Source organism: Larus michahellis, chromosome 5 (assembly GCF_964199755.1).
Source record: "Larus michahellis chromosome 5, bLarMic1.1, whole genome shotgun sequence".
In the NCBI taxonomy this organism is placed as follows: Eukaryota; Metazoa; Chordata; class Aves; order Charadriiformes; family Laridae; genus Larus; species Larus michahellis.
The window spans coordinates 13,444,383-13,469,806 of record NC_133900.1 but is presented as its reverse complement, the minus strand read 5'-3'; the positions used below and the strand labels follow the sequence as shown (position 1 = coordinate 13,469,806).

At 45.4% G+C, this 25,424-nt stretch overlaps 1 protein-coding gene across 3 annotated transcripts in view; it reads right to left on the bottom strand.

The window, feature by feature from the left end:
• Window positions 1-1,294: 1,294 nt before the first annotated feature.
• The window catches only part of NR3C2 (nuclear receptor subfamily 3 group C member 2), a 215,512-nt gene continuing 191,382 nt past the window's right edge, over window positions 1,295-25,424 (bottom strand). For all 3 annotated transcript variants that reach the window (XM_074588830.1, XM_074588831.1, XM_074588832.1), the window contains exons 7-9: window positions 18,231-18,361; window positions 13,865-14,022; window positions 1,295-2,090 (exon numbers count right to left, since the gene is read on the bottom strand). In XM_074588830.1, the coding sequence (XP_074444931.1) occupies window positions 1,935-2,090; window positions 13,865-14,022; window positions 18,231-18,361 (445 nt within the window). In that variant the 3' untranslated portion in view covers window positions 1,295-1,934. The remainder of the gene's footprint in view (window positions 2,091-13,864; window positions 14,023-18,230; window positions 18,362-25,424) is intronic.

The window sequence follows — 25,424 nt, the reverse complement described above, 5'->3', positions numbered from 1 at the left end:
AGAAATGCTACATTCTGACCGGCCGAGGGACAAACTGGAGCTCACAATTACCAGTGGCACCCAGAGAGAGCACTAGAGATTAGGACTCCAAAAAACTATTCTATTTAAATGTGAGCGTATGGTAGCAACAGTTGAGCCTCAGAAAAGTCCACCTGTCCTCTGTTCTACTCCAAAATTTTCTATTTGCTTATAAATTGTGAAATAGTGAAAATCACCTCAAAAATTTTTTTTTTTCTTTGCAGTCTTATTCTAGAGAAAACATTTTTGAGACAAAATCAGACCAACCGAGTGGAACTTGTAGTGTGAACATTTGTCTTCTCAGGTGTATTCTGATTATTACAAAAACGCTTACAAAATTACATACGCTTTTAGTTTATCACTAAAAATTCTACTCAGCTAATCTGCCCTTATCGGTACCTTACTATCCCTCTCACCAGTACAAATCTGCTCAATATACTTACTGTAATGATCTGCATGTTCCCTTCATCATCGTCAGAAATCGCTCTCCCCCCTCTGAAATAATAATCTGACCTTTTAAGATGCTTTATGTATCCAGTATTCAAAGGAAAAACAAACAATCTATCTGGGAAACCTTAATAAAAAAAAGAAAAATCATTCAACATCTCACTCACCCCCGCTCCCCCGAGAGAGAAAGGGGACAGAGGGCAAGAACTCACTGTATCATTAAGCTGGCAAAAGCTTTGGAGAGACCGTAATTTGTCTTGTTAAATGAAACCTTCGGAAAGTGGCAAACACAACAGAGTGTAGTTTCCTACAGAAATATGAAGCAGGATTTCTTAAGGTGTGCTCAAGTCACGTACGCTTGCAAGCGAGACAAAAGGGAGGAAAGTATAGAGGAAAACAGAAAGGCTTAAATACAACTGAAAAGGTTAAGTGTGGTTATTTACAACAGATACCGTAGGATGGTAAATTAGATATGATGCTAAAAAAGGCACAGCTTTCCCTTTCTTAAATACACTGTAAACGGTTCATTATGCATGCAGAACATTTCACTTTACAAAAAAATTACCTTGTTTGTTTAGACAAAGATAGTACTTAAATAGTCTCCAGCAAAATAGAGTTCTTTCAAAAATACTTTCCCGTTCATCCTATTAACCATTAAAGATTTTTTTTGTCTCATTTACAAAAGTTCCGTACACCTTAGTTCAGGTCCTTCACAATTTATACATACAGCAATGTACAGTACAGCAAAAGACTGCAAAAAATTATTTGTAAAGCCAGCACAATAGATACTATAAATTGATACCAGGGCATTTGTTTTCACATCTTATCCTTTTTAATTAAATAGTAAATGGACACTTAACACAGTGTATATCAGCTATGATGGGATAACATGGGATAACAAATGCCACAGGTGGGGATAACAGAGTATTCCACACCAAATGTTCTGTTATTACTTTACACGTTAGGGTTTCTGTGTGTGTGTATATATGTGTGTATATATATAGTTTTTGTTTGTTTTTGTTTTTTTTACAAGAAAAGAATATTAATGCCCCATATTGACTTTACGTTTTATGTGCAAACCAAGGGTAAGCTTTAAAAAGTTCTCATTAGTTCTTGAACCCTTTTAAAACAAGCAAACAATACCAGAAACTACATGGCATATTTAAAACTCCATCTGTTAAAATATCAAAATCAAAGAGTTATTGACTAGATATGGCTTTTCATCCAGAGGAACAGGAACATTTTCTAAGTGTTTTAGGGTTATGGGGTAATTTCCAAACATCTAGGTCTTGCCAAATCCGAGTCAACTGCTTTCCATTCCCCAAACCCTTTGTATGATTTTAGACTATTCAGAGACTGCTGAACGAGTGTAAATAGCATGTTTAAAATATGGTTTCTTGGGTCCTTCATGGGTGTGGAATAACACAGGGAAACTTAAGGCAAAGTTCTTCCATTTAAGACATTTTCTATCACTTCCTGTGAAAGTACAGGGGCTTGGCATTCCCAGATTCCACCTTTGGTAGCTGGTCACTGATGATTTCCACCAGCATGGCTGGAAACTCGACTTTCAGTGCCTGAGACTCTCGGAAGGTGTAGAAACAGAATTCCAATAAGTCACTAACAAGCTGAAACACAGAAAGAAACACTTCTTAGGAGAGCCACAGAGAATTTCGCATGCAAACAACAGCTTACTGATAACGGGTCATTACCAAGAAGTGGCATCTTACTCTGACTTGGCAGTCCATTTGCAGGGGTTAAAAAACAAACAAAAGAACTCGAATCCCAAAGTGCTGCTTAACTCGCTGAAAATCTGCTAACTAGGGAAAAACCAAAATACCACCGATTTGATTTTTCAGCATAACTGCACTTTTCATTTCACTACCAGGCAACTGGCCGCCATGGAAACTCTAGGTACTCGATGCCTTCCCCGGAGGGAAAGGATCAGCCATAAACTATGGCATCTCTCCATTTCAGGTGGATACGCGTTCGTTAAATCAGATTATTTGGTTAACTTCAGTGCACTCTCCAAGGGCCGCAACCTACACCTGCCAAAGCAGCTGATGATTTTAGCTCAACAACATGACCGCTGTAGCATTTCGGGGTTTGTAGCATCACAGTCCCTATCAAACTGTTGATCTGGTAAAGCATTCCTATTTATATATAAACGCATTTCTTAATACACGCAACGCAAGCTTTTTTTGAGGCAATATTTAGGGAAGTATTTCTTCTGGAAAAAAGCCCAACACTCTGTTCTCTATTTTTGTAGTGGTGGCTAGCAGCAAGCTTTTCCTTTCTCTCAGTGGACTAAGCACAACGCTGAGAATTTTAAAGATAAAAATTTCCGATTAGCTCTTCAATGACAGCGAAGGAAGCTTTGTGCTGTAACACCCCAAGGACCGAGCTCGCTGTCAGCGCCGGCCCACCTCGGCCAGCAGAACAAACCCGCGCCTCACGCTGCCCCGTGGCACCGCTTTGGCTTCCTCTGGCCACCAAAGGCTCTCACAGGTGAAACCGTGCCTCAGTTCTCCCAAATGGCAACTGAGGGCCCGTTTGTAATCCTAATAAAGGCGAGGGGGTCTCCAGCTGAAACAGGAGTGCGAGCTGAAGCACTGAATAGCGTACAGGTACCGTCAGCTTTTTGGAGTGTGGAAAAAAAAAATACCGTGGGTCTTCAAAGCATCAATAAATTTAGTCTGATTTCTCCCACCTTGTCTCAAGTTGCGTTGTTCTCATTTGTCAGTTACAGAGCTCCCTTTTGGTCTACATGTTATGCGAAACTTAATCACACTACAAGAATGGGCGGTAATTTTGGCTCTTGAGCATTTTGTTTTGTCTCTTGTTTTGAGCTATTTTCTGCATGCAAAATTGCAAACTGCAGCTTATCCGTGCTGTAAACCAAGGTGCCGTTGGAGCGAGAGGACTGTGAAGACAAGACGACCTCTTCCAGCGTCACTGCTGGAGGAATTACATCTATTTTAATGACACAAACATGGCAGGGCCATCTCCTGGCTCTACCTACACGCGTGCGGGCTTTTGCTGGGTTAGTTTTCCATAGCACTTCGATACAATGGGGGAGTACTTGTTCATGACCTTTAGTAACAAAGAGAACGTTACTTCAAAACTAGTATTTTTAGTTGCTGCAATCTAAATGGATCTCCTAAAGCCTTAAGGTACGTTGGAGCTTTGCAATCTTTAAGAAAACCAGTGCAAAGCCAGTCAAGAGGCAGAGGCAAGTCTGAGGCGCCATGAATGAAGTGCATCTAGGCTTCACTACGGCGTATTAATTTCCATTGCAGGTCAACAAATCACTGTGTTGCACAACTGAAAAAAACCTAGAGCCCCTGCTGCTTAAAACTCAAAAGTTACGCACAGCCTAATTTTGGTGCCTTGTGTCCTTGCAAAGGACTTAAACCGCTTGTGCTTGTGTGGTTTATCAAACACAAGTTTGTTGTTTCAGTCCTTAACGTGTAGACGGTTGCACTCTGCAGTAAAGCCTCTCTTAAAGCTCGAGTAAATAAAAGTGGACTTCTGGAAGGCGGAAAAAAGATATAAAGAAAAAAATAAAGGCACCAACAGACTACCGTCCTGTAGCACCATACCTTATTACTTCTTTTCAGGGCTTTCACAGCTGTTCTTACAAACCTGTAGGCAATTTATGAACAACACAGAGAAGTGCTGAGATCACTCAAACACAGGGCTTTCTGCTCCTGAGCACGACACGAGTCTGTTTGCTGTTGCTTAGTTCATTCCCGATGATCTGGCATGGCATGAGGCAACGTTAATTAAACAGATGCATGCTAAATAAGTAGCGTAGACATAATTTGGTTTTCAAGGGGGAAAAAAAAAATGCTGATGTTCAAATGTTTACTTCACCTATTAGGAGGAGGTTGTTTCTGCGTGTACTGTGTGCCAAAAACATTCCAAACCTAACACAAACCCCAAGAAAGTGAAGGAAACTGTCCCCTGGTATAATCGCCCGTCCCTCCTCCCTGCCTGTCTCATCACGTCCCAGCACCTGAGCTAACTAAGCCTCGCGCCCCAACACAACCTTGACAACGACCTGATGAACGCGCCGCTTTTCCTGAACGCGAAGACGAGTCATTGAGTGATGGGGTTGGGGTCATCTCCGCCACACTGCCCCCCAGCCTGGCGGCGCTGATGGCTCCTTTCTGGGCAACGCCAGCCAGTTCCTGCCTCGCCACACTCCTGTGAAGCCTGGGAATGCACTGAGATAGGTACCACAGAAAAGCCTAGGCGAAAACTGTTAATTCCGCCTTCTAAGCAAGCTCTTAGTAGTATCAGGTAGATCTGTACGTCTGGTGAATACGTGGCCAAAAGGGGAAATGAAAAATAAAACCCTTCCTGAAGAGAGCATAATCTGTGCTACACAAGACATGAGTTAGCAGTCCAGTGGGGGAAAACCAGGATGTGATCATGGATACTACCATAACATCGCACACAGAGGAGAAAGGTTGAGTTTACACAGTGATTTAAAAGAAAATACCTAGAACCTCCTATCGTGTAACACGGGTTTGGAGCCTTAAGGATAATATATGTCCTATACCTATTTAGTCTGCTCAAACCTTTGTTCCTCTCTTTCGTAAGCAAAGTTATCAACTTTAACATACCTGACAATAATCGACTACTTCTTTAAGAAAACAGGAATATTGGGAAGCACACCACCTGTGTCACAAGGAACACGGGACTGCGGTCAGGATCTTTCTAACTGCAACCTTAACAGCCGCGTGGCTTTTGGGGCTGGGGAAGTATTTCAAGCACTAATTTAAGACAAAGAGGAATGAATGTGGGAGAATCGAAGGCCAACTCAGAGGGACTAAAATGTAAACGATAGAGCAGGTCAGCCAGAGAAGGCTGCACGACGGAGACCTGTGCCATGAGCTGTGCTCTCTTCTGCAGGGACCACCCTCCGCCAGCCCAGCAGCCGTGGCACGAAGAGGTGCTGAAGGGATCAAAAATTCAGGTTCCACAGGCAACGTTAATTTTGAAATTTCAGTACCTGCCTCTGCATCCCAAGCAACATTCACCTCATACTGTTTTGATTTACAGCAGGTAAACAATTTAGCCAGTCTTTCGCTTTGAAAGAGAAGTTCCCTCCTCAGTAAGGAGATGAAAAAGTTTCCTTTCTCTTGTAAGGCGCGAGCTCTGTCACTGCAGCGACGACTGATACACCAGAGGTAACAAGTGAGGCAACGCAAGCTATCCAGCACCTCTCTGTTTGGCTTAGGAATTTTCTAGACCAAATATATACTTCTGATTGTTCTTCAAAGGCTTGTAAAATCCCCGTGCTCTAAGAACTCCTGCCTACATTTTACCTGACCGCTTTTACCCCCTACCTCCGGTAGTTTATATTGGAAATGCTGACACCTCCTCCAGTGCAGCAGCGTGAAAAGCAACTCTAATTAAGCAGCGTGAATGAAAGCACCACTCTTTTCACAAGCAGCGCAGCAGTGACTAAAAACGTATTTACTTTTACAGTCTCCCAATTATTTCAGCTACCGAAGCACACAGCTGAAGAGTTACAGCTTAGCAGAGCGCGGACAGTGCGGTTTAGGCCACAACTAAAATAATTCCCATTTCCTCGGGATGCAACTGTCCTTACCGCTTTAGTAGGTAGGTGTTCAGCCTGGAGAAGACAAGGCTCCTCCAGTACCTGAAGGGGGCCTGTAAGAAAGCTGGGGAGGGGCTGTTTGCAAGGGCATGTAGCGACAGGACGAGGGGCAATGGTTTTAAACTAGAGCAGGGTAGGTTTAGATCAGACATTACGAAGAAGTTCTTTACAATGAGGGTGGTGAGACACTGGAACAGGTTGCCCAGACAGGTGGTGGAGGCCCCATCCCTGGAGACATTCCAGGCCAGGCTTGATGAGGCTCTGAGCAACCTGATCTAGTTGAAGATGTCCCTGCTTACGGCAGGGGGGTTGGACTAGATGGCCTTTAAAGGTCCCTTCCAACCCAACACATTCTATGATCTATCTAACTCTCTTTGGAGCTGGCAATAAAACATGGCTCGGTACCTTTGACAGCATTGCAAGCCTTCCTCTGACTGGGAGGTAACCGGGCCAGCGCCAGGGGACGGGAGCTCGGCTGCCAGGCTTTGTCCAGCTGGGTCCTGGGTATCTCCCAGAACAGAGACTGCAGCCTCTCCGGCCGGGCAAATACCACTAAATAAATAAACATGAGCTGGGCTGAGGGGATGCAGACACACACAGGTCAGAATTGTCACGTTTGTGTCACCCGGGCTGCTGTAAGACAGCTCTTCTGCCGGCAACTGGATCAGCTGTTAGCTGTAACCCTTCACCACTTCACTCATTAATTACGAAGCTTTCTCTCATCACTACCCTACAGACAGCGTGCTGCATTTCAACATTTTCAACGCTACAGAAGTCTTAGAAATTCTGAGAGTTTTACTTAATCAATCTTCGCATTTATATGCTGTATTAAGCACCTCTGAGAAAGAGGAGTATTAATCAAACATCATTTCTGTTCTTAGGGTGGGGGTTCCATGAAAAGGACTTTTTCACCCACACTGTGCTTCATAATTAAAAGAATGAATCTTTTAATGAAGTCCCTGAAGTTAATACAGTCACAGTGACCTTTGAGCACTTGCAGAATTTTTACAGCAAAAAGAATTGATTTCAGTTTGGCAATTTCACCATGTCCTTGTATTTCCAGAAACGGTAGGAACTGTCTGATTTGCAAGGGTGCGCATTCCTGTACTCAGCTGGCTTTCTGACTTCAAAATCTCTCACAATCTCCGAGTGCGGCGTGAAAGCCCACAGTCACTTCTCTTGTCGGGAGCATCTTGGCGATTAAGCCCACTGATACAGCAATTAAGACAGCAGTAGGGTAACAACACAATGCCGAGTAATTTCTTCCTATTATTAGCTACAGCTATTACTGTCACTGTTCTCACATGAAAATGACACTCCAAAAACTTTCTCTGTCCCCTTCAGGAACGGGAATCTGCCCGTCTGCCGTGTGTGTTGGGAGGAGGAGGCGGCCACCTTGCAGCTCTACACGATGCAACTGCGCAGCCTTGGCGACCACCTGCACCCAGCCAGGCTCCCCGAAAGGACAAGCTGCTGCCCGTCAGCCGAGCAGCGGGGTTTTGCCTCTTGCTTTCCCAACCTGCGTGTTTCAAACCGTGCAGGAGTCAGGAGCCCGCTGCCCTGCTAGGGTAAGAAGCAGCAGCCGAGGCCGGCCAGCCTTACTGCAGCCTCCTGCTTTTTGCCCTTCATGCAGTGGATACAAATCTCCGGCTTCACAAGCAGTAAGGTTAAGGAAAACCACTGGCAGCCAGGTCTTGGATTATTCCATTGCCACTGCATTCCCTTTTGCTCCCAGTCCTACAAAAATCCCGTGATGTAAATTAATTATTACTCCGAGGGCTCAGGAAGCAAATTATTTCCCCCTGGTATGGCTCGCAGGCTGATTCTCAGAGGTACAGACCTCCTTCGGTGCGACAGTGGCTAATTCCTAGCTGCTTACGAAATCTTGAACTCTAGCCCTGAGAGTAAAACCTCTAAGACCAAGGGATGAAGCCTCTGATTACACCTATGCAGTGTATTTACCTCATGCTAGCAAGGAGTAAAAGGTGGATAAAATGCATATTGATTAAACACTAACTGCTCGGACCAAAGCAAATGTGGAACCTAGTTCTGCCTGGACAGGTGCATTTATCCAATTTAGGGAACTACACTAATTTCTTCGGGTTTTCTTCATTAAACATGCGCACACCGAAACCACAGCACTTGACACCTGGACATGACATGGAGGAATCATAGAATCATGATTGGAAAGGACCTTTGAGATCACCAAGTCCAACCATACGCACACCAAAAAAAAAACAAAACCCCAAAACCAAAAAACCCCACAAACCACCAACCTACGATCTCTGCCACTAGAGCATGCCCTGAAGTACCACATCTAGACGTTTCTTAAACACCTCTAGGGATGGTGACTCAACCACCTCCCTGGGCAGGCTGTTCCAGTGCCTGACCACTCTTTCAGTAAAGTAATTCTTCCTAATATCTAATCTAGACCTCCCCTGATGCAACTTCAGACCATTTCCTCTGGTCCTGTCATTCTTCACCTGGGAGAAGAGGCCAACACCCACCTCTCTGCAACCTCCTTTCAGGTAGTTGTAGAGGGCAATGAGGTCTCCCCTCAGCCTCCTCTTCTCCAAGCTAAACATGCCCAGCTCCCTCAGCCTCTCCTCATATGACCTGGTCTCCAGACCCCTCACCAGCCTGGTAGCTCTCCTCTGGACACGCTCCAGCACTTCAGTGTCCCTCTTGTACAGAGGAACCTGAGTTGAACTCATTTTCTGTGCTTGGAGGACGCATGCAAACCCACAGATCACGCACCAGCGAAGCACCCTCAGCCCTTGGCCAGCGTAAATTTTGAGCCAAGACTCCCTTGCTCTTCTGTTGGCAGCAGCGGGGTTCTGCCCTCCTCCAACAAACACCTATTAACGTGAAGGGGAGAAGAGATCCAACCATTGCACACCAAGCAAGACGACCCTCAGAGTAGCCCCCGTCTACATCAGGCAGCTGGGAATCAATTTCTCACTTAACAGATGCGTTTTAGCTGCTGCAACACACCTCCCTGCACCCTCCGACATGGCTGCGGCTTTTGTAGGGAGCAGGGACTGGATCTAGGCTCTGAGTAAACAGAGACAATGCCCGTTCTGAGAATTCAGGCACCGGCACTAAAACAAGGCTCCGAACAGCTCATCAGCTGCGGGACACAACTTTGGCAGATCAGTAGCAGGAGTAAGTGCACCCAAAGGTGTTGGCAACAGCCGAGGGGCTCATCTGCGGCTTCGTATTTGCGGTATAAAGCACCTGCGGAGGCACATTTGCATCTGCCGCAGCGAGCCTCGCAAACCTGCCCCGCGAGGGTCCCTGCCCTTCTTCCCGCTGTCAGCTTTTTCAGCGAGTGTAATCCTAGCGCTCTCGGCCTATGGAAAGATCCACCTCAGCTATAAAGTATTCCCTTCAGGAACCATAAAAAATTAATTATTCAGCAGCATGAGCCTTAAAGAATTTATTTTTGTTTGGCAGAAAAATATCAACAAGCGAATGACAGTGCAGTGCTCCGCCGTGCCAAGACAAGGGGAAGGTTCACATTAGGGTTTAATGTCATGGCATGGAAACAAAAGCCCTCTTAACTCAAAGTCTGTTTAGTATCAGCCAGATTGAAACCAAATTCAGCTTTTGTTCTGCAAACCGCCTAACCATACACTACGCTCTCTATATGAAATGAGGCTTGCCATGCAAGATACAACCCTTCCTGCCAAAGCCAACAGGAGATGTTGAGGAGGATCCAAATGAAGTTTTCGATACCATGTGTAGTACATCTGTTTCTAATGTTCCTGCGTGCCGTTCGTCTGATCACATAGCGCGCTTCACCTACGGCCAAGCCCTGCATATGCATCTCTCCCCGAAATGCCCATGGCCATTCATGGGCATAAGATCGAAACCTTTATGTCCCGGGCAGAGAGGTCGGCTGTCCTTGCTATGCTGTGCTTCTCAACACATAACGCTGCTTCTGTATATGGTTGGACTCGATGATCTCAAAGATCCTTTCCAACCATGAAGATTCTATGATTCTTGAAATGATGCACGCAGACCAGCCACAACAGGAGAAATATAAGCCCTACAAGAGGGAAATATGTTGATTACGTTGCTGCCCTCAACGCTCCCAGAGGGTCCCCAGGCTGGGGTCCATCCGCACAAGCAAGGCTGATCCATAGCACAATAACAAGTAAATAGCCACATCTGGAGTATGGGACACTGGAGTGTCCAGTTCTGGGCTCCCCAGTTCAAGAAAGACAAGGAACTACTGGCAAGAGTCCAGCGAAGGGCAATGAAGATGATCGAGGGACTGGAGTATCTCTCTTATGAGGAAAGGCTGACAGACCTGGGTCTGTTTAGCCTGGAGAAGAGAACACTGAGAGGGGACCTCATCAATGCTTATAAACACCTAAAGGGCGGGTGTCAAGAGGATGGGTGGTGCCCAGTGACAGGACAAGGGGCAACGGGCACAAACTGGAACACAGGAAATTCTGTCTGAACATACGAAAAACTTCTTTACTTTGAGGGTGGCAGAGCCCTGGCACAGGCTGCCCAGAGAGGTGGTGGAGTCTCCGTCTCTGGAGATATTCAAAACCCGCCTGGATGCGTTCCTGTGCAACCTGCTCTGGGTGACCCTGCTCTGGCAGGGGGGTTGGACTAGATGATCTCCAGAGGTCCCTTCCAACCCCTGCCATTCTGTGATTCTGCGAAATGGCGACAACCTCCTCCTCTCTGCCGTCTCCTGCCGAGGCAGAGGAAGGGTGCGCTGCGCAACCAGACTGACGCTGCCAGCCAGCGCCTGCTGTTATCAGCAACCAGCGCTTCCATGCAGCATCATGCAAATAAAGAGGATTTTGGTGCAGGCGGCTGTGACGCAGGCTCCCGGGCAGCCTAAGGCGGGCGCAGGTGTGCACACGCACGTGCGCCAAACCCTGCTTATCTTGTCTGCCTGGGGTGGGTTTCGATCTCTTATTTTTCGGTTGCACTTTTTGTGCTTTGGGGCTTTATGGATCATTAAATAAAGTTGCTGATTTTTTCAAATACATAAGTGCCTACCTGGCCTTCTTGAAAAATTTTTTTTTTTTTTCCCCTCGCCTCGGCACTTTTCTACCTGCACATATGTTCATGGCGTGGATGAATGATTTAGTATACTGAGCAATGTAAAACCATCTTGTTTGGGTTTTTGTTTTTTTTTTTTTCCCCTTTCTCCTATTATATAAGCCAAGCAGACTGTAATCTGATATTCCCATGCGCTTTGTTTCACATAGCCCTCAGACTACTTAAAAATGAGGTCGATGAAAGCAAAAGTGCGAAGGTGCAAAGGAGCAGTATTTTTGTGTTGCTTATGGCTCCGCTCAGGTAAAGCGAACTCCGCGAACGGCGAGGTGCTGCTTTGCTGGGGTGGCAGAGCTGGAGGCAGCGGGAGGGCTGAACGAGCGCGAATTCTGCTCCAGTCCCTTCGGGCTCGAGCTGCAAATGCCAGCGCTGTGGCGGCAGCAGCCTGTAAACGCGCGGCCTGGGCTACACTTAGACCACTCGGCACCAAATATATTCTGATCCTCTAAAATTATAATGGAGTAAGTTAAAAATACATAGGTGACAGCTGAAAAAAGCGTTCCTCCTATGCTAAGGAATCGAGCAGAAAATTTGCATTTACATTGATAGGACGGAGAAAATCTGCGCTAGCAGGCAGTGCGGGGAGAAAAGTCATTCTGCCCCCTCTAAATTTATTCCGATGGATTTCAAAAACCAAAAAGCAAAAAAAACCACCCAGTTTTAAAGAGAAAAAATAAACAAGTGCCTTTGTTGAAGAAGTCTCCAATATCGTCTCTGAAAGGAAGCACTGTTGTGCAGACAGCCGGCCTTTTTAATGCTGACAATGGGACTTTCTTTAAAAAGTCCTTTGTAACAAAGTGCTCTATTAAAACAAAAGTAATGTAAAAATAGCTTAATTAAAAATTAAATAAAATGCAAGAGCAGCCTGCTTCCTCTGGTTAGTTCAGCCCCCAGTGGTTAATGCTGTGTTTTGGAAAATGTCTGTAGGACACGGTAGCGTTCTCAGCAAGTATGAGTCTGTCATCCAAGTCACCTTAACCACACAAACACACCCATTTAAACAACAAATCCTAGACGCTGCCTATTCTAAAGAGGATTAGAGAGCTCCATAAATGCAGGGGTTTGTTATGCTGCCCCGAGGTTCAGATGTATCTTGCAAATGATTTTATCACCCATCCCCTTTCTTTCCACTAAAACGCTACAACTTCCTTTGCTGGCACGGAGCAAGAGAAACCCGATCTCTGAAGAATGAGCTATTACTGCAGTACTGATAGTACTCCCCCTGCCTCCCACTAAGATTCGCAATGTTTTAATGAACAACAGAACAATATTTGAAAAATAATTCCATATGTACATTCTGTAAACAGACCTCAGGCTCTTATACAGATTTGACCTGAAGTGCACTGTACTGTACTGTCTCTACAAAAACGAAATTTAAGTCGAGTACAAAGAAGTACATTTATATGCAAGGCTCTGAAAGCAAGCGCTGTAGGTTCCTCATGCAGCAGAGTTACTGCCCTGCCCACCCAGGAGGGAGCAGGACAGTTTTCTCCTTTGCTGCAGTTTACCAGTTGTCAGTGGGGGGTGGCCAGTGCCCGCTGCTGGGCTTCAGCCTCTGCTCACAGGATCCCTCCTCTCTCGTACCCAAACATGGCCACAGGTCGCTCTCACTGGCCCCATGAGTCTCCTGTCACTTGCTGCAATGCAGTGCAGCTTCAGAGAGGACTGACACCAGCCCTGATAGCCCCTGGCAAGGGACTGGTGGCCAGGGCACTCAGGGGGCACTGGGGAAAAGCTTGAGGAAACCATTACAGCTGTGTCAGCAGCTTCCTCTGTGGGGACTCCAGGCTCTGTTACAGAGAGCACGGAGATACAACCCCCTGCTGCTCAAAGCATCTGGAGAGGTAAATCTCTGCACTTACCATTTCACTGGCCAGAACCAGGTTGGTCCCAACCCAACAGCTCAACGTTACGGATACCCCTTCTGAAATCACAAGCTGGTCCCATGCACTAGGCACCTACTACAACTCTTCAGAGTCATTCTGGGCTGAGGCACCAACAGCCTGGGTGTTTTGGGACTAAACTTTTAGTTTCTCGTGTCATTCGTCACATCTCACGCCTGACGCACGTAAAGCAAACACCTCGCACTGCAATGAGACAGGGTGGTAGAAATAACCTAACAATACAGCGAATCTTATACTTGAAAAGCTCAGATAATGCTTCAAATACCCACGATGGCTCCAAGGTCTTAATACATCATTTAAAGTCATCATTATTGCAATCACAGCTGTAAACGATCACCAAATTCAACATTTCTTAGCACATCAGGCATGTTAGATGCATGACACACCAACCCGGCACCTTTCATTGCATCTCGCGGGGGTACGCAGCAAGGCACGCGCGTGCTCTGTCTAACTCAGGGTCACAGCTAACATCACTTCTCCTGCTGAAGAGCCTCTGCCCCCACAAATAGCTCTATTGGCTTTAAGTGAATCATCGGAGGAACACGCTACCATTTAACACGGGAGAAGGCAGCAGGACCCAGCCCTTAACGACTTCTATTTTCTTACTTTACTTGGCAGTTGTCCTTAAATTAATCTGCTAACAACTTCTCTCAGGTGTTCCTTTAAAAAGAATTCCATTTTTTTTTCTCCCTGTTAGTCAACACAATTACCGACTACTGGTTTACCTTAATGGAAAGATTTTTGCTTAACTTGTCTGCACTCCCTGAGGAGTTATACTTACATCATGCATGGAGTCAAGAAGTTTAGTCAGTTGGTAGAATCTCTGCCAGCTTTGCCCAGAGTTACTTGGACATTTAGTTACCATCTTCTTTAGTTCTTTAATGTAATTTGCCCTCATTTCTTCAAATGCAGCTTGGCTTTTGAGACCATCCTTGGGAACTGTCATTGAAAAGACAGTCTTACATTAATATTAACTGCATGGCTTATTCTTTTGATGTGCATACTTAAAAAGTTACACTACTTAATGGATGAAAGAATTAAACCGTTAAGCAAAGTCCATAATTTTACAGACATTGGTAAAGAATCAACAACATCACACAGATTTTTCAAGTGATTCAAGCATCCTCTCCAGATCTATGATTGCAGAAGCTGTGGCAGAGGACAAGATAACATCTCAGAAATACGACACATGCTAACCTCATGCTGAAACTGTTTTTAATACAACCCAACCACAAAAAATGGCAGATGGATCAAGGATATTTTTTTAGAAGTTGAAGAAGTCATTTATCATTCTTGAACGACTGCCCACACTTGGCAGAGGAGGGGAAGGTACAGAATTACAGCTGTTACGTGCAGAAATGCTAGACCAAGTGACACGTTTTTATGACATCAAGTAACATCTAAAATTTCTTTGAATGTTAGTAAGCATCTGTGTAACACCTAGAACAAACAGAGTCATTATTCTCCATGAAACAGAAGACTATTTTCCAAACCGGCATCCTGACCCAGGGGTTTGACCACAACATACAGTTGCAAGCATTTCCAGTGTCCTATCGAAGTACCCATCTGCCAGAGGGATCCTTTCACAAATGGGCTAAAAGGAGAGTTTTCTGATACTTTGTACCGTGACCGGTGTCAGCAAGGCTAATTACAAAAGCAAATACACTGTTTCTTCACAGACTGCAAATACCATTGCACTCCAGCAGGTTCTGCCCCAAACAGCAGTGACTTACAGGATCAGACCTCTAGGAAAACCCCAAAGAAGTTATTAACAACATTACACAAAATGTTCTGGTGTTTTAAATACCTGGATTGGTTGAATGATGCTTAACCATCAAGTATTTTTCTACTCTGCATCTCTGAATGCTAGTCCACAGAAGAAAAATAAAATACTACACTGTACACTGTGTTTATTTTCTAAGCAAGCTAGAAAGCTATGACAGAGTAAGCTAAATGGGAAGTTATTTATTAAAAAGGAAAGGAAAAAAAAGGTGATCTTCCAATTTAGCTTACCCTGACTTAACATCTTGACAGAAATTCTCATCTGTTCCCTTCTCCTGTGAACTGCCTTCTATCCCACTGCAATCACATCATAAGCACGCAACAACCGCCCAAATGGCTCCAGAGTAGAAGCTTTTTAGAAAAAGCACCAGTATCTTCTACCACCAGTATCTACCAGCGGAGTTTAGCAATGGAAAACAAGGAGGAGCTCTACCACCACATGAGCAGCAAGGACTTGTGACCATCAAGTGCTGGAAGGGGGCACAAGGAGGAATCTTTAGAAAAAGCCTAGGAGGTAATGCACCGACCTGCCTACCACTTGTTAAACATTATATATTTATATTATATAAACGTAATATTTTAATTTTTAAATTCTGCAGGCCATATCTCTGAGTTGGTCAGCTGACAGGTAGAAGAGACTTTCTGGAAGAGCTGTAAAAATTCAGTTCAAGCTGAATGCCTATAGATACACCAATCGAGATGAGTAAGGCCATCGGAGCATACTGTGGCCCTTACACAAAACGCACGGGCTTTACAGTCCCATTAATATTTACAGGCCTGTATTCCTACATGCTGCTTAAGGACTGTTAGAGCCACTCTTTCTTTGTCTACTATTATGTATTTTACTGTTCTGTCTCAAAATTATTGTACCATCACCCCAGCCAGATTATTAAGAAAGAAAGAAAGACCACAAATAAAGAGAACTCAAGCAAAACATGAAATTCTGGAGGTCTGCCCAGTGTTTCTGATTTTACTTATTAAATGCAGCAATGCTTTTGGCAAGCTCCCAAAATCTATGGTCTGTGGAAAGCACGAAAACAATTGAGTTGTAATGTGTGGTTTCTTCCACATGTAAATGGAGTGAAACTTCCTTGATGTGGTCATCATGAAAGTTTCAGAATAACTTGTACTCTGCTCATCACACTATTCAATAAAAAAAAAAAAAATTAAATGAAAGCAAACCTGGTGTTTTCTGTCATGAGGTTGTATCAAGGTGCAATCATTCAAAACCAGGTTTGCTGCCGTTCGCATGCCGCTTTCTGGGTTTTATCAGTGTCTGCCTTCCTATTTCACTCACCCCTCTCTAACGTAAATATTCCGATTCTCCCAAAACAAACTATTTTTAGTAGATTTGCTAGTCATCGTGGTGTGCGTTTCAAAGGGACCCGTCTAGGTGAAGTTAATTGGCCAGTCTGATCTCACCCAACAAATTCTCGTAATAACTCATGTCATGAGTTAACACTCTCAAGAGGGTAAAGTAATAAATACCTAGCTTAAAGACATCTTGCTACGTTTTTAGAACGCCCTTAGGCTCTTTTTCTAAAGATTCTCCCCCTTTAGGGCTGATTAAAAAGCAGCAGAGCCAGATCTCCAATCCAGACATGATCAAGAACATTTTGGAAGCTAGACCTCCCGCCCCGAGCACATCCACATTAAGCCCTGCTAGCTGCTTCTGGAAAGACCGTGCGTGACAACCTTCAAAAAAGCCCGTTCACCCACCACAGGGCTACCCCAGGGCATATCAGCTCCCCACAGCCCCAGTTCCGCCAGCAGACCATCTCCTTGAACTCTCAGTGGAGCGGGACCTGAGGGTCTGACCCCGCGGGCTGGGACACAAAACGGTCTCCAGCCGACACCATCTCTCCTGGTCCCGGAGAGCTGGAATGGCTTCAACAGGAGGGAGGAAGAGAGGCAGCCGAGGCCAAAAAACTTACAGCCCCAGGAGGTTTCTGTTAGCGGATCCAAACCCCCTCCAGCCAGGATGGGAACTGCAGCTTCACGTCCTCCTTCAAAGGTAAGCACTTTAAGCACAGAGCTGCCGGCTGGGCGGGACTGGCGAGGTCTGAAGGCTGGATGCAAATCCCTTTCGTAGGCACCTAACTCTGCCTGCAGCCAACGTGCCCACGCCGTGGCTGGGGACTCGGGAGGCTCCTGCGTGTCTAAATCTGCTGCTGCATCAGCCCGCTCTGGCGTCCCGCAGCGGTTTTGGCGATAAGCGCCTTCCAGGGCTGCACAACTAACGCCTGTCGCTTGTTTTCTTCCCTCAGCTTGCTAGGGCAGAAGATGGGGTGATGGGAGAAGACAGACAGATCCCAAAGGGTGCGCTGGGCTCCGCTCCCCACCAAAGTGGGGAGATGCTCCGTTGCAGCACAAGCCCGGGCAGCCCCTGGCCCCGGCAGCCTCGGGTGTGCGTCCTGCCGCCGACAGCTGGCAAGTGAAAGCCAGAATAAGCGCAGCCGGCCCCTTTGATCTGCCGCTCCTCCTCTCCCCCGGCAATGCCCCCGCATCCAGCCCCCCTTCTGCTGGGGGGAATTCTTGCCTGGGGAGTTCACCGCAGCGACATCATGAATGCCCCACCAGTCAAGCTGATGCGTTATCTCATCATGATGTCACTGAGTGGATCCCACAAAAAGGAGTGTGGTTATACAGAAGGAAGTTTGTTTACAGGCAATTGGCTTTTTCATCAAGACTGATGGAAAAGTGACGTACAAACTGCCTGTGTATTTATATAATTGTACTGGGACGGGAGTTTTTCAGTATTTTCAGTAAGGTGAGATCAAGAGATCTGCTAATTACTACACAGTGCTGTAACAAACACCAGGATGTAATTTTGTATCTTAAGAAAACTCAAAGCATGACTCTCTAGAGAAAAATAAAGCATGCACTCTCATTTATTAAACTTCCCGAGCCCTGTAGAAAGCGCTTACCGTTCTCAATTCACTTGGCGTTGGAAAATTCCCCATTGTGCAGTACAGACAATGTACATCTTTTGATCTTGAAGATCACGTCAAGTCACCCAAACCAGTGGCTTTGAGCGTTGAGAGGGGGTCTCTCCCCAGTCCCTACAGCTGTTGCACTTTTTTGGCATGCCTGGCCAACTCTAGCGGTTCCCGTACAGGGAGGGGGGCCAAAGCCCCTTGCCTGGCCACTCCTGTCCTTCCAATGCATGTCACATTCAAACCGCACAGACACTTCCCGTGCTAACAGAAGATGTGCAGATAAACCCTAAGACATAAAACCAGGCTTATTCCTGTGGCCCTGCTGGAAACAGCGTGGCTTTTCTGTCACGTTAGTTAAAATCACCGCACCTCTTTGTGAATTGGAATATTTTCAAGCATTCCCGCGTGCCCATGAATCTAACTTACCTGTGCTTAACAGCAGCAAAACTTTCATTATAGTGTACTCCTCGAAGCTAAGCTGCAAGCGAACAAACTGCAGGCTGATCTGGTGCATCCCCTGGCACAGCTCAAACATAGCAGACTGGCGCATCCGTTCCCTGCAAAAGAGAAAGAAAGAAAATCCAGGGGATAAATACAGGAGAGCGCAACGTGCATTCAGGGCATGAGGAAAGCGAGGTGCGACCTGGCAACCAAGCCCCGGCGGCGCAGAGGTCAGTAAGACACACCGCAGCTGCAAAGTTCAGGTTAGGTAAGGGAGCTGGGGAGGAGGGAGATGAAGGTGGAGCCCTGCCAGCCCCTGACGGCTGCCTGGTCCCCACGCTCCCGGGCTGGCAGAAAAACCCACTGCGGGTTCGGGAGACCCGGGCATTGCCTTGCTCAACTCCTACGGATGGCTCAGTTCACTTCGCTACCCGGCAGACCACAGGCAGCATTAATGCCCGCCTCCCTAAAAGGAACAGAAACAAATGTAATTTTGAGTTTTGCATGCCGATGATGTCAACGAACTGGCAAAAATGTTTTAAAATGTGTTTGAACTGTCGGCGTTTGTTCAGGTCTGCCCTGGCTGATGGAAATGAGCCTGCCGAAGGGGTCAGGACTGGTGCAACAGGGCAACCTACACCCATTGCACACACGTTTTAAACGATACATCACCCATCAGTCGACATACAGGTAGGAAACGAGTTTCAGGAGTGTCTGGTGCAGAGACGAGCTGGGGGAAAGGATGGGCAAGGAGGACCTGCAGCCTGCACCCCTCAGGGCGGTCAGCCCTGGCCCCAGCCCAAAACCCTCCAAGGCTGCCTGCAGCCACAGACAACAGGAAAACATACAGCGAAGAGCTCTACTGCCCACGATCGGGTCCATGAGCCAGCAGGGCCCTGGGATCAGGGATTTCCACCGTGCCAGCAGACATCTTGACTCCTCTCATCCTGAAGAACACAGTCCCATAAAAATACGGCTGGCAGGTTTGGGAAACAGGGAAGTGGTTTAACAAAAATAAAATAAAATGCATGACTTCGTGTTGCTGCCTTTATGTCTACCGAGGAGACTGAAGTTAAGAAACGACTGGGATGACCACTGCCTCAGCCAGCGGCACGTACGCATCCTCCCCGAGCAACCTCCACTTCAAAATCTCCTTCCTACTTGTCCTGAAAACGCAACAGGTCTAGCTCCAAGGATGAAAGTGTAGGAACAACAAGGAGAAATGATTTCCCAGTCACTGAAGTTCTTGCTAATATACTACACTGGACCTCCTATGGGGAATTCTTAGTCAAGTTGTTGCAACGGTCTCTTATTCAAACACTGAAATAGTCAAAAATTCTGTATGTTTTTTTCCCAAAATAATAATCTAAAATAATCTGGAATAAAGGAGTATATAATAAGATCATCTCATTCATTAATACAGATGTTTGCCTGGTAAATTGTAAAATAAAAAGGATACATGACTTGTATCCAGTTTGCTCTTTTTTTTTTTTTTCTTTAAATACATTTTGATATATTAGGTTCAGACCCTGTCTGTCTTCCCTGAGGCAACCCCAGACTAACCTGTCCTGCACAAGTTTCAGGCAGAATTAGTCAGGATTTTGCTATACTTCTAAAGCCGCTATCCCAAACCACAACAGCTACGGCAAAGAGTCACCAAGAATTGCTTGTCTCCTTTTGAAACTATGATATATATGCAGGTATTTAGACAAGGCGCTCTAACTGGTCAGTGGCCACTACTTTTTTTATTGTTTTTAAATTGCTCAACAACAATTGTATATATTTCTTCAAACATTTTTTCACATAACTGGGGAACTGGATGAAGCACAGCTAATTATTTTAACCAAGCAACTGCCTTTTCAAATATACAAATTGGCTGGTGAAAGAGAAGAATCATACTGTGTGCAAACAAAGACTGATGTAATCTTCCTGGTGTTTTATTTCACTACTGCCAGAGCAGATTTTATTTTCCTCCTTAATACTAATAAAGCAGACTCCCCATTGTTATATGGGCTCTGCACTCTTCCCCTGCTCCACCCTCTTCTTGAGACTAAGAACTTCCAGCTTCTTTTTTTTTTTAATTTAATAGTAGTAGTAATGCCATGTTTATTTATTTTTACGGTGCATCGTGGACCGCAGGGAAGAAAACAAATAGAAAAAAAATAGTCGTTGAACGCTTTGGACTGTGACTGAAATACCGCTTGGCCCTCTGCTTGAGAAGGTCAGCCTCCGCTGTTGGATGCAGGCAGGCACGAGCACACAAGCCTGGCCGCGAGCTGCAGAGGAGATACAGACGCCACTTGGCCACACTCAACGCTGGTGGCATGCTACGCACGCACGCAGAGGGACCCTGAGTAACTGGGATCGGGTGAAACAGAAAAGGATTTGCAGAATTTAAAGACAGCAGATGCACAGAAATGGGCATTTCTGAAGCTGCTGGGGTCCTACTCCAGCGCCGGGTCTGCCTGAGGCTGGTGGCAGCCGTCCCCAAGGCTTGCAGCCAACCCTGGATCATCTGGATCAACCAGCACACCTGGATCTCTCCCGGTGTTTGGATGTACCCTTAGCGTGGATGACCAACTATGCCATGGATGGGGGCTGTATGACTCAGCCTACCACCCTTTGGGGACATCACCCCAAACCAGCCCGAGGTCCTTCTGCACAAGGTTCTTATCTACCAGAGACCAAATGGCTGCAGGCACCTCTGAGCTGACCCAGACACAGCTGGGGAAAAAGACTCCAAAAAACCCCAGAGAGTGATCTCCCTCCTGCTGGTCCTGCTCCCCTCGCTCTTCCCACAATTACCAAATACGGGTCTAGGACACAGATGATGGTGGCTCCTAACTGACCTTTCCCAGGAGGCTGAGGGGTACGTACTGAAGCTGAAGGGCGAATGACTAATAAGGGACATTTGGTATTTTTAAAAAAGCATTTTAAGGTACATCTCAGACTGCTAAAGACTAGCAGGATTCCAAAAGAACAGTCTATTATATCCATTGTTACTTTTGCAGGACACCAAAGTTACGTTCCTCCAGCCTCAAAACATACAGCAGCTGCCACCATCCCTGCCTGCATTTGACCTCCGCAGACACAAGAAGCGCCAGAGCTTTCATCTGACACCACAAGCCACACAGCAAATAAAACGAAACATTCTGAGGTTTTGTCTCAGGTTTCTTACGCTTTCACTAAACAGTGTGGCAAAACACGGTCTGTGACAGCTAACCTAAAAGTATCCTGACTCAAAACCGTGGTTTTTTGGTTTTTTTTTTACACTGCATTGCACTTTTTCATGACATTTTACTTTTTCGCTCTTATGTTTGTCTTTGTATTTGTTTTGCTTTTATATGACTGCCTAAATAGAAGAACTTTAGGAAAAGCCAGGAGGTTTTTGGTTCGTTTTTTTTGTGTTTTTTTTGTTTGTTTTTTTTGTTTGGCTTTTAAATATTTAGTCTTTTATCTATTTACAGGTACTGTTCTTTAGTTTACCCTCAAGGAAAACCTGATGGCATTGTTTGTAGTGAGATACAATTATACACAGAACTAGTTACTAAACAGTTTATTTAACATGCAGCAAACCTCTAATTTCAAATCAGTTTCCCTCTTGAAAAATCAATTCAGTTGATTTATTACTTATTTACAAATTATTACTAACTACAAATTATGTTAGTTAATTCATGACTCTGTTTAATGTAAGATAAGAATTTTGTGGGGAGTTTACAGTATTCAACTTTGCATTTGATTTTTAACCCACGCAGGGTACAGAGTTTTTGGAAAATTCAGACGCTGACATCACAGGTATCCCAATGCCATGAGAGTAACAACAAACTAAAGCGACAGGAATGGCTCATATATTAAAAGAGATGGGACGTACAGAAATTAGGGCATCTCAACATAACACGAGCAAAGTTACTTGTTCCTTAACAAATGCCTCATCTAAGAATAAATACCGCCAAGTCACCAGAAATGCCATTACCACCACGGGGAAAAATTCAAACAAACTTCTATGTTGCCTTCCCCTGCCCTGCCTTTTTTTTTTTTTTAATAAGGAAACAAAAATAAAAAGCAAAAACCAACCAACCAAAACCAGTTCTACCTCTGACACAGCATATAAACTTCTCAATATGGAAAATGGAGAATGTGAAGATATAGAACATAAGGGCATGTATCTTTATGGGGACATTTAAGAAGGTAAGTACATTTAAGTAATAAAAGGCGTGGAGCCAAAGCTCTGAACCCGCTGTGTGGATACGCATTCAAAAGTGGTGTCATTAGCTCAGTTTAGCTTAATCCTCCTTCATAATAATACGCTTTAAACTTTACACCTTAAGTTAATCCATCTTAAGTTCCCCGAGTGTCTCCTTACAGGCTTAATTTAATGCCCGTCTCACATTCTGCCTGACCTTTCCCACAGCTGCAGCACCGCGGGCAGACAGAGTGGCCACAACCAGCCCATCATCCCCAGCTACCGCTCTGCCCAATTTCTATCTGCTCCTGCAGAGCCTCTTTGGCCAAGGGTACCTCGTGCTAACTGCTCACCGAGTTGCTCACCACATCACCACTGAAACTGAAAAGCTGCTTGTCCCTTCCCCGGGGAGGAAGATGAGGTGGGTACCTCCACTGGCAAAGTCCTCCAAGGCACCTCAACCGCCTCGGTGGGAAGAGGGGTTTTGTTCCTGCTGTTGGGTTTCTCTCAATGAACTACAGCAAACGTGTTCCTAGTTGAGAGACTCCCTGGTACTTTCCCTGAGTTCGTCTTCACTTTCTCCCCACTTGATCTGGGATCTCCTCCTAACCCCATGCAATCTCTATGTCCTCGCTTCTCTCATCTCTGCCGACTCTATTTCCAAACTGACTCCAGATCTCCCATCTTCCTTCCACGGGCAGGCTGCATGGAGACCAGCTCTGTGGTACCAGCCCAACACCGCAGCTTGTTTATCACAATCACAGAATGGTTTGGATTGGAAGGGACCTTAAAGATCATTTACTTTCAACCCCCCTGCCATGGGCAGGGACACCTCTCACTAGACCAGGTTGCTTAAAGCCCCATCCAGCCTGGTCCATCCTCAACATCTACCCATGGAGAGCTGAATACACAGATGAGAAAGTGGCAAACTCAACCCAGCTTCCCCTGCCCCGTGGAAGCAGCCATCCTTTTATGCAGGGACAAGCCATGAGGCAAACGGCTTGAGCGCTCGGCCGAAACAGGACTGATGCCCCAAATCACCAAGAGATGAGCCACCCAACTACAACAGAGATGCAGGATTTGAGCAGTCGCACCGGGGGAGGAGGGATGGTTTAAGGGAACTGTTTAAGACAAGGCATCCTAAATACCAAACCAGGCATATATCTCATTAATACCCTTATGTGACATCCCCAGAAACCAAACGGCCACATCAAAAAATGTGAAACTACAGGCACGCTGTACGGAAACAACTTGTTATGAATAAGTAACTTATAATTTATGAAGTCATCATAAAGTCTAGTATCGTAAATCTCCTTGTTGAGGATGGAAACTGCAACTCAACTGACCGTAACCAAAACCAAGAACCCACGCATCAAGGATTATTCACTCACAGGCGAAACTGAGCCCCAAACCAAACCTGATACCATGCTTTATTTACTTTCTCATGGGTAATATTCAAAGCCACAGCACAAGGCATCTTGCTAAATTAGACAGGGAAGCAAAGAAAGGGAAAGCTGTGGTGGGTGTTTTGAAGTTTCATCAGTACTCAAGTGGCTTGCTGATAATCCCAAGAAAAACTGGGCAAAGGCATCCCGTTTCACAGCACCTTAGAGGAACAAACATGCAGCTGACTTAGTCCCTTGGCCTCTGCAACTCAGAAAAGACTTAGGGAAAGACCAAGCAACATGTTTAGCAAAAGTCTGATGTCAAAGATATTCTTTGTGTTTCCTGATTTTACATGCTTCTCCCCTACAAGAACTCTTTCCAATTTTACAATCACGAGCCTTTCCTTTGCTAGACTAAAAACGGTATCCATTTGAAGCCTGTCCATCATCTTAAATGATTTCAGGGAAATTCAGAAAGCACATCACACTGTAACAAAAACAAAACAAATAAACAAAGAAATGCAACCCAACAAGAAAACCTGCCAAAGGCCTGAAGGTCAAAACCAGTTTGCAAACCTCAGAAAGCAAGGTATACTTTCCACCGTGCCAGAAGGGGTCAGTTTAAACTTGTCAGAGAGAGTGGTAAAACATCACCAGACACATTTAGGGCAAGGCAGGCAAGCTGTGGATAAAGGGGGAAAAAGACCAGGGACATGGGATCACAGAGTCCCTTGTTCGGCTGCTCAAACCATCTAATCAAAAAAGCCCTTGGCCTGAATTACCTTACCTGCCTTAGGAGGGGTTCACTTGTCTGGAAAAAGTTTTGAGGTTCTTGGGGAAAGAAAAAAAAAAAACGTATTACCGTAACAACAATTTACTCTTTCTTGAGGGAGTATTCTACTTCAACAGCTCCATCACGAAGAACGGGGGGGACAGAACGACACTTCCTGGCACAAAACTGAAGCTATTCTTCCGTGCAAAGGGGCAATCTCTGCACTGCTTTGTGTGTGGCGGCAACAGGAAACACTGCGCATCGTTCTGCTCAATGGACTGTACCCAGACACCTGTTTCCCATCTTGAAGCCATCATAAACGCAACCAAAGTCAGCAGTACTGGAGCAGCATCATTAACTTATTGCACTGATCAAAATCCAAGCCAAAACACACGCAGAATTCGGGCAAAATTAAATTATGACTTTTCATTCAGCACTTATTTCTTATTCAGCACTTTCTAATCTCTGCTCACTCTGCAAGCCACAGCAGAAAGAGACAAAAACATACTCCCTTCAACTCCCCAACAAGCTTTAGAGCCTTCTCCTTCTAGGAAGGAAAAAGTACCTGTTCCCTTGCATCAATGGCAAATGCGGGCACACTCAATCCTGTTGAAATTAATGTCAGTTTTGCCATCAGTTCCTACTAGAGAGAAATTTGGGTCGTGCCCATTTTTCCTTTAACTTGTCAATAAGTCAGCAAAAATAAATAACCCATCTTCGGCACTACCAGTGACCTCCTCCTCCTCCTCCTGATAAGGCAGCAGATGCTCTCCCTAAGCACTCAGGGATAGAGAATGCAATATTACCCTGCCATTGGGGAAACGTAGGCTGGGAATTAG